The sequence below is a fragment of the Panicum virgatum genome, chromosome 7N (assembly GCF_016808335.1).
Source record: "Panicum virgatum strain AP13 chromosome 7N, P.virgatum_v5, whole genome shotgun sequence".
NCBI lineage: Eukaryota > Viridiplantae > Streptophyta > Magnoliopsida > Poales > Poaceae > Panicum > Panicum virgatum.
Window position 1 is genome coordinate 18,513,983 of NC_053151.1, and position 14,425 is coordinate 18,528,407.

At 44.5% G+C, this 14,425-nt stretch overlaps 1 protein-coding gene across 1 annotated transcript; it reads left to right on the top strand.

The window, feature by feature from the left end:
* Nucleotides 1-409: 409 nt before the first annotated feature.
* Nucleotides 410-2,963, top strand: LOC120682446. The gene has a single exon (XM_039964363.1). The coding sequence runs from the start codon at nt 1,019-1,021 to the stop codon at nt 2,675-2,677; it is 1,659 nt and encodes a 552-aa protein (XP_039820297.1). The 5' UTR covers nt 410-1,018; the 3' UTR covers nt 2,678-2,963.
* Nucleotides 2,964-14,425: the final 11,462 nt, after the last annotated feature.

Below are 14,425 nucleotides of genomic sequence, written 5' to 3' on the forward strand. Positions count from 1 at the left end.
CTTCTAGCCCTCCCCTGTCGTTTTCCTTGATAGTAAAAGTCGGGAAGAATGACCAAATGGATGGATAGTGGGGAGACATGATGATGGATGAATGCCACGATCATCTGAAGAAGTGAGGACAGCACTTTCAAACAATTACTACCAAGTACAAGGACCAAACTGCAAAATGTGGTGCTGCGGTAAGTTTACTTGCTCCAAAGTCCACCGGCTTTTCAAACGCAACTGCTACTCCTCCTCCCCCTTGAGCATGTCACGCCCGCCTAGGCCATACAAACCTCCACCTCACTGACAGGATGGCCCCACGCGGTGCTACCCCACAGAGCAGTCTCTGGGTAGGCTTTCGTTCTGTTGGTTGCAAATGGCAAAAGGTCACCGGGAAAGTTACCCCGGGGCGGGTGCAGAGCAGAGCCAACCACTGCACCCGTCCATCATCACTCACTCCGCCCCCGTCCTGGCTGGCGAGGCGAGGGAGAGCAGGCGAGGGCGCCCGCGGCGGCTTCTTGCTTTTGTTGCCTTGCTCCCGCTCCAATTTATGGCGATTTAATGCCACCAGCGAGGCTTCGGGCGCATGCATCAATGGCGTCGCCTCCCTCCTCTCGCATCCAAATCTCGCCTAGCTAGCTAGTTACCATCCTTCGTCTTGCTCATTCCCCGCTCGTCGTCCCCTTGCTGTCGTTCCTCTCGTCCCCAGGTCCACCACCCACCTTGGGTTCCTCGGCACACCAACCGAGAAATGCCATTTTCGTTTTTCGACCTTCCACGCCAGTACTACTAGTCTTGTCTTGGAGGGTTGACGAAACTCCACCATCTCTGCTGCTCGCTCTGGCCCCGCCGCCATTCATTTCCTCCTTGCTGGAGCTGGTCAGCCACGGAATCGGAGCCCTCCAATTCAAATCGAATCCCCTTCCAGCTGCTTGGTAAACGCCAGGATTATTCCTTGCCTTTGTTTCTAGATTTTGGGCTAGCTCTGGGGGCAAATCTTTGATTGGAGAGCTCGAGGGGGAGCGAGGCCGGAGGCATGGTGGCGGAGCCGCTGGTCCACAAGGTGCTCTCCATGGCGACCACGTCGTCCTCGTCCAAGAAGGTGCGCCCGGCGGCGGCGAGCGCCAAGGGCGGCGCCAACGCGGCCGCGGAGGACAGCAGGGTGGCCATCCTGTCCTTCGAGGTGGCCAACGCCATGTCGCGCGCCGCCAACCTCTACCGCTCCCTCTCCGACGCCGAGGCGGCGCGCCTGCTCGGCCCGCTCTGCCTCGGCTCCCACGCCGTGCGCGCGCTCGTCCCCGGCGACGACGCCCGCCTCCTCGCGCTCGCCCTCGCCGAGAAGCTCGACGCGCTCAACCGCGTCGCCGCCGTGGCCACGCGCCTCGGGCGGCGGTGCACCGTCCCCGCGCTCATGGGCTTCGACCACGTCTACGCCGACCTCCTCGCCGGCCGCTCCGACGCCGCCGCCTTCGCCGTCGCCACGCCCTCCGAGGCCGCCTCGCTCGTGCGCAAGCTCGACCGCCTCGCCGCCGCCACCGCCGCGCTCTACGCCGAGCTCGAGGCGCTCACCGAGCTCGAGCAGTCGGCGCGGAAGCTCCCCACCGACGAGGCCCGCCGCGCGCTCGAGCAGCGCACGCGCTGGCGACGCCACGACGTGCGCCGCCTCAGGGACTCGTCGCTCTGGAACTGGACCTACGACAAGGCCGTGCTCCTGCTCGCGCGCGCCGTCTGCGCCATCTACGACCGCATCCGCCTTGTGTTCGGCGACCCAATGCTGGGGCTCGACCTGCTGGCCACCACCCGGGAGTCTGTCCAATGTGACCAAAGCCGCCAGCTCTCTGGTCCAGTGACGGCAAATTCAGGTCCTCTGCAGAACAATCTCAGCGATTGCAAGTCAGGGCCAATTGCCAGAGGTGATCCAGATATGCCGCGGTCGGTGAATTTTCGGTCAAATTGTGGAGCAAGCCCGGGGAAGATGTTCATGGAGTGCTTTAGCTTGAGTCGCTCAGTATCTTGGAAGGATGGGTTCGAGGATGAGTTCTTGGAAGATTCCAGCTGCATTAGCACAATCAGGTCAGGGATGCTTGTACCGTTCAGTGGCGAGCAAGGGGTATCCACTACGCCAACCAAGAGCGGCAAGATTGGCAGAAGGGTACGGTTTGGTCCGAAGAGCACCGTGACATCACTTGCGCCACCATCCACAATTGGAGGCTCAGCGTTGGCGTTGCATTATGCAAACATCATTATCATCATTGAGAAGTTGCTCCGGTACCCACATCTCGTTGGGGAGGAGGCACGGGATGATCTGTACCAGATGCTGCCTTCAAGTTTGAAGGTGGCATTGAGGAAAAATCTGAAAACATATGTGAAGAACATGGCGATCTACGATGCATTCCTCGCGCACGATTGGAGAGAGACGCTTGAGAAGACACTGGCTTGGCTTGCTCCAATGGCCCACAACATGATCCGGTGGCAGGCTGAGAGGAACTTTGAGCAGCAGCAGATTGTGTTGAAGGGGAATGTGTTGCTATTGCAGACACTGTATTTCGCCGATCGGAAGAAGACGGAGGCAGTTATTTGTGAACTGCTTGTTGGGCTAAATTACATATGCAGGTACGAGCAACAGCAGAATGCGCTGCTTGACTGCTCGAGTAGTCTCGACTTTGATGATTGTGTGGAGTGGCAACTTCAGTAGAGCCAAGCCAAGGTCAGGTTTCTGCTCTGTTCCATAGTGTACAAGTGATATGAAACAGCAAAGGGTACTTGTATTTTGGTTTTGTTTGTTTCTCTTTCCTTTTCCACTTTGTTTTTGGTGCAATTTTGCACATGAGAGCATCATCTATTCTTAGATGAAATATAGAGCTTTGTTGACTGGAAAGAACCTCATTCTTACACCGTCTGTACATACTTCTGTTGAATCCTGCTGTCTAGTAACCTGAAAAGAGGTTTCTTACTTTCTGAGATAGTATACTTGCATAAAATGTCTGTGCGTGATGATATTTTTCAGCCACTAGATCAATTATGTGACTCTGGTACATGAGTTCCTATCATTAACTTGTGGCCTATGGAATGTTCAGGCAATGAATAATATTAAATCAGTACCTTTGTCATTTGTTTTTGTCAGCCTGGGACTCTGCAAAAAAGCACATCTGGCAAAGGTAAGATACACTGTGGCTATGTTACATAAAGGTATAACATTAGCCATTGATTTATAAAGTATAATATCAGGGCGGTAGTAGTTGTTGGTGCTAACCCACTTATCTCAAAAGTAATTTATATCGTTTTCTGCTTACCATAAAGCGCTGGTTTGGTTGGTAGGTCAATTAGTTTACCTTCTCTGAGGATTTTCCACTTGCTTGCCTAGAAAGTACAGTTGAAACTTGAGATGGCAAGAAACCAGTGAAACAAGAACAAAAAGAAGACACTAGTGATAGATTCTAAAAATTGCATTGTTCAAAATTGAAACTAATCATGGATACAACCTGCTAGTTGAGTGCTACTCTGCACCAGGCCTCTCTGTAGTTTCAGAGGGCCTGACGCCATGTATGCTGCTCATATTCTGACTGTAGCAACCTTGAGCAAGTTGGTAAAGCCTACACAGTAAGCATTCATTTGCAATCAGTAAATTTTAGTACTATTCTCGGTCCCTTTTGTAGTTTGATGAGAATAATAATTCGTTGCTGTACTGATATACTGTCTCTGACTTTGCACTCCCTGGTCTCTCTGCAAAGCACTTGTTATAAACTGCTAACATTCAGATTTTTGTTGGCATCGCCGTGTTTCGTTGTGGCTTTCAGATTGCAGGAGCTCTTATCATACTTTATTTATCCAGTAATCTAACATTTCACTGGTTCGCAAAATTCAGGTCTTTAACAGCCTCTTAATTCCTGTTTCCAGCTCTGTACGTTAGGGAATCTACCCCTCATGTACCTTTAAACAAAATGCTAAATAAAGTTCACTGCATAATCAGGGGTTGTACTCTATTGCAGTATTGCCACATTACTCTATGATACCAGTGAGACCATAATGTGTGAATGCTGTTTGCCTTTAGGGATGCAGACTTTTCCATCATCTGCATTGGCAATTGCACCGTTGCCATCTCCCATTAAGCTTGTGCTTATCAACAAACCGCAGCGTCAAGGAGTACTTGCAGGCCTTGATTAGCGTTAGCAGGCGTGGTTGGAGATTGTTTTCAGCACTCGATGGGCGTCCAGACAGTACTTAGAGTACTAGTGCAAGGTGCAAGCTCGTTCATCTCATTCCGTGGTCCGAGCTGGGCAGTTATGGTTTCTGTTACCCACCGGTGCTCCATTCCTTCCTTCCCACAGGAGAGGCTGGTACAAGCACGGATCGGATTGGCTTATGGGATCTGTTCGATCCGTGCTCGGTTTTGTTCTCGCAATCCTAACTGATTCTTGCACTGTTTTTTCTCCCAACATTTTGCGAATCCTTGCAGACAACAATCAACTGTTAACTTCCTTGCTCGTAGGTTTCAATCAAGAATTCGAACTGATATAGTACTCTTACTGTCTGACAAACAATCCACTGTCAGTGAAAATTGGGACACTGGAGCTAGATTAGTGTGAAGAGGCAAATTTGGAGAGACATTATTTATCTTGGGAACAGCAGCCGGTGCACCTCCGCTGCCCAAAAGGTGGAAAAGGAGTTCATGTGAGGGGAATCTGAATCTTGAGCTGAACTGGGCATCAGCACAGGAAGCAATCCACTCAGCTCGATCCAGGTCGCTATCGGAAAGTTCTTGTGCTGCCAGGACTGGGAACTCTACGGAAACGGCCACGGGTAAACTGAGAGCGTGTTCGGCTGACCGCATAAATAGCGTAGGGCTGGTAGAATGAATAGTATTCTGTGATAGGAAATAAGCCGAAATAAGCCGAAACAAGCCGAGACAAGCCAAGCCTAGATAAGCCGAACAGCCTCTGAAAGCGGCCGTGCAGCTGTAAACCCAATGCCACCAGTGCCCGGCATTGCGCATAAAGAGCTTCGGATTAGACAACGGCGGTTGCTCACTAATGCCCAGCTCGTGCAGAGGACGCTGCAGCGAGCAAGGAGAGAGGCTTCACTTCACCCTTCAAGTTTTAAGATGGGGAGCCGGGAAGGTAGAAGGCAGGTGAGTGAGTGAGCCATGGAGATGGAGACACGCCAGGCTGTGCTCATGTGATTGATAGCATGGCGTTTACCTGTTGCTGCACACTGATCCTCTTCTGCAGAGGGCAGTGCAGTCCACACGGGCAGGCGCTGAACCGGCAGCTGCAGGACAACAGTAACTTCAACCTCTGCTGATGATGAGATCTTGGCGCTTGCCAGCAGACTGCCGCCATCGCAAAACGCTGGAGAAACTTTTCAGCTTCTGGACCCCTTTAGCACGATTTCGAAACAGAACGCGCCGAGGAATTTGAAATGCACTACCGTTTTTGGTTAATTCCCCAGGGCATGATTAGCTAGTTTTTGGACGGGAAACCAGGATCAGAGGAGCACCTTTGACAGATTACCAGGCATTACATTGGTTTCAAAATATCCAAGCTGAAACACTACTCGTACACAAGAACGTGAAGTTGATTTGGAAAAAGCTTGTCCTTTTCTCCACTTTCCTTTCTTCTTCTGAATGCTGCTTGGTGCGGTGGTGCCCTGCATGCCTGTTTACAAACTTACCGGTGGACCATCAGTGCAAGTGGTTTCCGCTGTATGGTAAACTGGTAGCCCCAGTTCCATTGGTGTATCCAAACTCTTTAGTGCTTTTAATGTAAGTAGAGGTATATCTCTTTCAGAAAAAAAAACCATCAGCAGTGCAAGTGTAGAACCTTTTTCTTTTGAAAAGGAAGTGTAGAACCTTTTGGGACCATGTGTAACCAATCATCAGCCGTGATGCATCTTTTGTCCCCCTCCCAGCCTTTTGCTAGCTACAACAATCACGTTGCAACTCTCTCCAGCAACAGACACCTGCATTCGCAGAACAATGCAAGTATTCAACCGTGGCTGGATGTCCTCTCCTTACGACCCACTCGTTTTTTCATGAAATTGTAGCAAACAGTCATTGACGTGCAGGCCCGATGACAAATTGTACAGTTAAATGGGAACACCGAATCTCCGAGTAATACCATTTTAAAAGTATATTTTTTCGATACTCCATTTTAAAAGTATAAGTGAAAGAACTTATTGTATTAGTGATGTACTTTTCCCTCGGCTCAGTCACATGATGGATGCATACATAGGTTCTCATCATACATAGGTTCTTTCAGCAGTGGCACCTTATGCATCAATACAAATCGAAAGAAAGCCTCCAGGATTATGATCTGGAGGCCTGGAGCACGGCCAAAATAATCGTGCTCACCCACCCACACGGTATCAGACCCCTGGACCATTCTACCACCTGCATAACATGAGTTCACATGTCGTCTGTTGACGGAAAGGCCACAGCCACACCAAGAGAAAAGAATGGAAGTGCTGGTTGCTGGTAGGGGCTACTGCCCACCCCTCACCCAGAATAAAAAAGAACAATGATCCAACTGAGCATGCTGGTTAACTATTTACGTCTTTTCATGACATGTTTCTCTATGTAATTAGGTTTAGTAGAGTCGAGATGCCACATTTTGATGACAAAAGGATTATTCTTGTAAAATTTTAGCAAGGGATGATTCTTATTTGTTTTAAGTAGAAATAATGCGATTGCCAAATAAGCAATAGTCTATCCTTAGCTTTCGGAGGCCATCACTAATCTTAGGTATTATAGAGTTAATTATCACCATAGATCAAGCTCACACAATTTTTTTGACTGGATTAATGCCTTATTGAGTGACTAGTTGTGCCCCTGTGTTGACGTAAATTTTGTCAACACACAAGCGCTAGAACGCACAGACCGCAACAATCAATCACTAGCAGGCTCGGACGGCGACCGGTCAGACCGGTCACGCCAACCGGTCAGACTAATTGGACGCAGAAAATCCGTAAAGACCTATAACCTCAAATTTGGGAGGGACCCGTCGGAGCTCGAAGAGCTAGGGTTGTCTTGATGTCTGCAGGCCATTCAGACGCCGTAGAGACGCAAGAAGAACAGAATTAGGATTGGAAAAGATAGGGTTTGGAAAAAAAAAGGTAAAGAGATTGTATTGATTCAATTGTGGTTAAAAAAACCCTCAATCGGCCGCAGCCTTTATATTTATAAGCCCGAGAGGTCGTACCCCTTCTAAATCGAGTTACAATAGGACTCTAGATTACAAATCTTAATTGATTCGGACCGAACAGGGCTAGACCGGTCTGATCGGTTGACCCGACCGGTCAGACCAGTCGGCCTTTGTGTTTGCCAATTTTGGCTATCAACACCCTGCATGTGGCTGATATGCTGAAACAGAACTCTACGCTTTTGCGCCCCCATCTCGCACGCCAAACAGAACCCTACCACCACAACCCCCTTCCTCTCGTCCTTCCTCGTCTCGTCTCCATAGGAATTGCCCGTTGAAAGTCCATGGGCAGTGAGGACTGTGGTAGGGTCAAATCGCCCGTCTTGGCGCAAAATCAATTGGATCTGAGCGGCTTTCTTCATCTAGACTGAGATCGAGATCAGTCGGGTGGCGGTGGCTCGGGCCTGGCTGCTCATGGCCTTGGGCTCTGGTCGCGACGCTCAAGGACTCGGGCAACTCTTCCCTGCGTCTCGAGCCTGTGCGCCGTCTGATGGCGGCCATCTACTCCAATAATGATGCGTGGAGTCTGAATGGCACCGGTAGTGTGGGGCCCTCATTGACGGCGGGTTGAGGCCATTGTCAGCAATCTGGCTCCACTAAGGGCTAGCACACGATATTGGCGAGCGCAGGGAGCGAGAAATCCTAGTCCGGTCTCAAGCTGACCGGCAATGGCGATGCTGCTGGCACCTATTTCCTTTTTGGAGGTCTTGCCGATGCACTCCCTACATATTCATGGTTCTATCGGGTGCTATGGAAACCGTTTGAGAGAATTATATTTTTGTTTGGTATTATGCGGGTGTGTTGACATTGGTGACATCTCATGGTACCACTTCCTCCCTGGAGGCGGTATCCATATTTCCTTGCACCGATGCGCTAGGTGGAGGTTGACGTGAAAAGATTTAGCATATAATAGATGATCTGAACATCAAGTTTCTAAGCAGATGAGAGATGCGATGGATTGGTGCTGCGAAGATATTACAAAGTTGAAGCGGGAACAAAAAAGAAGATTGAAGGTTAGTCTTGTAGCTTTTTTTCTTTGTTTTATAGTTTTCTCCTTGTTTTGTGAAATCTCTCATTTAATGTTAGAGTCTAAGAACTCTTATAACTTTTGGCCATCTATATCCACCAGTTGGATACAGAGGGTGGTTAATTCTTTATTAAAAAATAAAAAATATGAATGGCATGCTTGACGGGCTCTATCCGGTATTCCGGTGCTTATTGAGTAATGAACCCTACCATCAAAAGGCTCCATCCCTACCAACAATGAAACATCACACAACTGTTCAATGATGCGAGGCTACATGCTATTGTGAAGACCAGTCCATCATTGCATTTTGTCAGCATGCACAGCGAATTCATTATTGTTGTTACTGTTTTGTTATGAAACATCATCCATAGCCTCCGTGTGTTGAGTGCACGCATGCAATTGTAAACATTTCTGAATGCTGTGTAAAAAAATAATAAAGATTTTTTTTAAAACACAGTACAAACACACGCTCACTAATCTCTAAGAATACACGCATGCAACCTACCTCTATGAGAACCTCCGATAGATTGAGTTGGCAGATTTTTGAGATTGACGAAATTACCACTGACGCCTCGCTATTGATGGACACGTCCAAACTTACTAAATTTGTATGAGGAATTATAAGTGGATTCGATGATATCAGCAAGAAACAATTGCTTATCTTTAGTTTGTAAATTGTGATTATCAAACCAATGTTGATATATTAAAAAACGAAAACGAGTAAAAAAAATAGAGCTCCTACTCTTACTTGCTTCTAGGTTTATATTAAGTGGGCCTCATGTTCTAGTTGTTTTTGTTCAGTAGTATTTTCCTATGAGCAATACCTATTTGTGTTTACAAAAGGTATTCCCTTATATTTCTTGTTTTCTAAATTTGCAAGGGGCAACATTACTGTGAGGATCCCCCCAATTCGATCGGTTCCATTAACCAGTAAGTACCACATCAATCTTACAATATGTAACAAGAGGTCTAAACTTTTCAGGTCACGTTTCTTGACCGGGAGCAATTATAATTGTCACAGCATCTGCGAGCATTATAGTTCCACTGGTTCACAAAGAGCTTCAAATAAAGTTTGAACGTTAACGTAAGAACCTGAATTTAAATTGAAAAGTTTGTCTTTTATCCACTTTCTTTTGGTCCCGATGCTGCCTGACTTTTGTCCCCTTGTCAGCCTTTAAGTTGCTTGCTATATGCACCTGCTGCCCCTTTACATGGCACCCTGCACCAATAGACACCCACATCTGGAGACCCTACAAGCAACCACTTATACCTTAGAAAATCTAAGGGCAGATCCGGTGTTCAAATCGAATTCAACTGAAAAGGTACAACCACGGAGGATTTGTTTGATTCAGTGGAAAACGAACACAACTCCAGCAGCGTGGGGGATACACTGTATGATAAAATATATCATTTCTTTCACCAGCCACAAGTTGTAGTACTAATGACGGCAGCATATCGTACTGCTTTTTGCCTATTATTTAACTGTCTTGATTCGACTCGTCTTTTGTATTCGACGCGAGGAATCTTTTACTTCTGTTCGACTGCTGCAGTGTGTAAACCGAATCAATGTTCTTCTCTCCCCTCTCACGGTTCGTTTTCCATGCACACTGGAGGTGGCCTAAGCAAACAGTCACTGACACGCATGCAGGCCCAATGGTAAATCGCACTGGTAACTTGGGGGGCCACACGGTGTCGCCAGATACTGTTTTGAAAGCATAGTAGGATCGAGGAACCATATCCATTGTTGATCTCACTTTCCTTACCTAGTAATCATATGATGCATATACTTGCTCACCTTGAGATTGTCTTGACAGCGCCTGATCTCATCATGGTTGTCTGCTTACTGCAAGACTAGGCGTGCTTCGGCATGTAAATTATATGATTAATTGGCTTTTTATCTAGTGCTTATACTGACTAATGAACCCTATAGATTGGCCTACCGTACCATCACGAGGGCCCATCCAACAATGAAGTATAAAACTATTTTCTGCAGCTATGGTATGTGAAGGCCATTTCTCCTCTCAAAAAAGAGTGTTAAAAAGATCACTTCATCATTTCGTTTTGTCAGTATGCACAAGGAATTCATTGTTGTTACAATTCGTTGGGAACACGAACATATAGGATAGAGACCCTCCAAAGGGTATTCTTCTTATTTTTAGTGTGCGCATGCACTAAATTAAAACTTTGTGCACATAACTTCAAAAAATCTTTGTGCACATGTACTGCATGTTGTCGTCTGAGAAATCATTTGCAGATTTATTTCTTCAGCCCAGGGAAGAAATAGAAAGACAGATCCTACAAGTTTCAGAGATCATTTAAATATTTTATTAATTAGTTCAGATTAAAGGGAAACAAATTACAAAATACTCAGTTTCAAAACTAATTTCCCGCTAAGCTAAATGATAATCATAGAAAATGCTTAGGCCTAAATGCAGGGTTGACCTTAATTTAGTAATATTTATTTGGGGCTAGAGCGTATTAGCCAATCTAGTTATTACTTATGTGAACTGATGCTGTGGTATGGTGACTGGCGTGGACGTTCGAGTTGCCGGTTCATTTGATTCGAATCTTTTGGTATTGGGAAGGGTTGGTTTTCTTGATCACTTATATCATATCGAGAGAGTTTGCGATTATTGCTTCATCCTTTTTCTCGGCTTTGCACTACGGAATTTTTCATTTGGCCATTGATTCCAATGACACCTTTGAGCATTAGGGTTTCTATGATTCACAAACTCCAAAGTTGGGATGAACCTGCAACTGTTCTCCAGTGCATTTGTTCTCAATGCTGCCTGGTGCCCATATCATGCCTCTTTACAAAATTACCAGTGTACCATTTGGGCCCATCACTGTGACCAATCATGGGCCGTGATTCATCTTCTGCCACCCAGCATTGCCCTGCACCCTGCCTGCCAAAAGACACCTACCTGCATTTGCAGAGCAGGTGTTTGTCCAGTCACTCCATCTGTCCTAGGCCTTGTTGCAAAATTCAAAATTTCAAATCTATCACATCGAACGAAAATGTTACATGCATGAAGTATTAAATTTAGATGAAATAAAAAACTAATTATATAGTTTGCTTGTAAATTTCGAGACAAATCTAATGAGTCTAATTAGGCAATGATTAGACACTAAATTGTTACAGTAATGGCTACAGTAACCATACTCTAATGACGAATTAATTAGGCTCATTAGATTTGTCTCGTAGTTTACAGAAGAGTTCTATAATTAGTTTTGTAATTAGTCTATATTTAATACTTCAAATGCGAAAAGATTCCATTTCAAAATTTTTACGCCTACAACTAAACAAGGCCTAGCAAAACACAAATCTATCCAATGGTAATGAACAGTCATTGACACATAGGGCCAGGTAGTAGGAACCATATCCAGGCCTTGTTTAGATGTATAAAGTTTTGGGTGTAAAGCAATGTAGCACTTTCGTTTGTATTTGATAATTATTGTCCCGCCATGGTTTAATTAGGCTCAAAAATTCATTTAGCAAATTATAGACAAACTGTTTAATTAGTTATTTTATTTAAATACATTTAATACTTCATGCATACGTTAAAAAATTCGATGTGGCGGGAAATCTTGTAAAGTTTTGGAATTTGGAAGGGAACTAAACGAGACCCTATTAGTGATGGATCACCTTTCACAACCCATAATCATGTGATGCGTGTACCATATCGCCTGGAGATTGTTGTCTGAGCAAAAAACTGCAAAACCAGCTGATCTCATCATGCATGTTTCCTTTTGGGTCCATGAGTAGTCGGCGTGCCCGGCATGTAAATGATATATTTTGCGGAGCTGGCCCGGCCAATGTTACCTATGCAGGTGCGGTGCCCGATGTTTCGCATGGTATAACAGAGCAGAGCGGACACGTGCAGGTGGGCATAAGTTGCTGGCTCATGCACATTTGTTTTCCTAATTTTGAACTGATTTTTCTCTCTAACGGTGCATTCGATTTTGATTCTGTTGGAACCTTCATCTTCCTTGGAGTTTTTCTAACAATTTAAGATCCCGCATGATTATGATTATTTTATTTTTAACCTATTTTTAATTTTATTTTAAAAATAACCCACCCAGACATATATTTGCAGATCTAACCCTTTTGATCGCTCCGGTCTGCGTGGCGTGACAAAAACACGCTGTCGCGCCACATGCATTGGCGTGACAAGATGTGCCACGTTGGTACGCTTCGGAGCGCTCAGAAGGGGGTCTACCAGCTCATATTCCACATGTCAACCTTGTCACGCCACTCCCACCGGCGTGACAATACAGCCTTGTCACACCACCCCGCTGGCGTGACAAGGTCTGATTTTAGAAAAATCATATCTTTTTCATACGAACTCGGATGAAGATGATTTTTATACGAAAATTGTAGCACTCAACGAGATCTACAACTTTGTAGTTTTGAATTTTTTCATTTGAAGTCATTAAGATGGTTAAATAATTGATTTAAACTTTTGACAGCATATTAAGCACTTTACCTCTATCGGATCATCTCTGACTTGACATGTTTATCATGGTTCTACAAATTAAGTTCTATATAATGTTTGATATATGAAATAATATGAACTAAATAATAATAGTTCGATAAGAGATACAATGAGAAATCAAACTATATCATCCTTGTGTATGAAATATAATGCAACACCCTAGATATTAATTATAGCTATAAACTAGATCAAGTATTTTTTTGAAAGATGAAGATCTTAAAATATGATAACAGTTTGAAAAAGATACAAATGTGTAAGTTTTATACTAGTAATTAAGTGGTTTAGATGAAATGAGTACTTTGTTGTTCTCCATCTTATGGCCTTCTTTTCACTATATCTCCTTTGGTCAGCGCAACGCTTATCGATTGCACTGCTTGGTTTGGCTAGCCAAGATCATCGCTCAAGGTGCCTCCATGGTCCCACCACTCTAGATATATATTATATTAATAAGCAAGTGTTGTTATAGAAAAAAAGAGAGCCACCACGTTCGTCGAGAAGGTCTAGAAATTTATACATTAATCTAAAAAGGAGAAGTATTTATACTATTGAATTTTACGAAGAACTAATGATCTAAACTGACTCAATAGGCTATATCATATACAATTGAAAAATATCTAATTTCATAATTAAAGAATTAAAAAAATTAGAATATAATTATAGAGTCCATGCCGAATACAAAAATTCGTCAGACTTTCCCACCCAATCAAGACTACGCCGTATGGCACGTCTAATGGGGATCAAAACAAGTTGATTCCTGATAGATGGAAGTAAAATGATGGGGTCAAAACAACATAATATATGGATGCAAAAGAATGACACAATTATTGATTGTTTTATATGCTTATCTGTATATGGGCATCCAACAACGTCAGGGACCGTAAGAAATTCGGCACAACGGTAGTAGAGAAGTCTCCATATAGGTGGTGGTGGCAAAATGGTTGTACATATGCACATGTAACTTCAGAGTTGATTTGTACAAAATAGATATAATGTATATGCACGTAATTTGATAGACAATGTGAAAATATGTATAATAAGACTTAGTGATGTATAGTGGTTGAACAACAAACTCTAGGGGAACAAACAAAATAGCCTGCTACAACAAAGTATTTATAATAAAAAAACAAAACATAGCAAAACTAGCCACGCTATTAACATGGACCAACTCACAAGTTAAAGCTATAATTAATAATAACTAGAGTGTTGCATTATATTCCGTACTCAATGTTGATATAGTTTGATTTCTCATTGTATCTCTTATCGAACTATTATTATTTAGTCCATATTATTTCATATATCAAACAATTATATAGAACTTAATTTGTAGAACCATGATAAACATGTCAAGTTAGAGATGATCCGATAGAGGTAAAGTGCTTAATATGCTGTTAAAAATTTAAATCAATTATTTAACCATCTTAATGACTTCATATGAAAAACTCAAAACTACAAAGTTGTAGATCTCGTTGAGAGCTACAATTTTGTATAAAAATCATCTCCATCCGAGTTCGTATAAAAAGGATATGATTTTTCTAAAGTCAGACCTTGTCACGCCAGCGGGGGTGGCGTGACAAGGCTGTACTAGTCACGCCGGTGGGAGTGGCGTGACAAGGTTGACACGTGGAATATGAGCTGGCAGACCCCTTCCGAGCGCTCCGAAGCATGCCAACGTGGCACATCTTGTCACGCCAATGCATGTGGCGCGACAGCGTGTTTTTGTCACG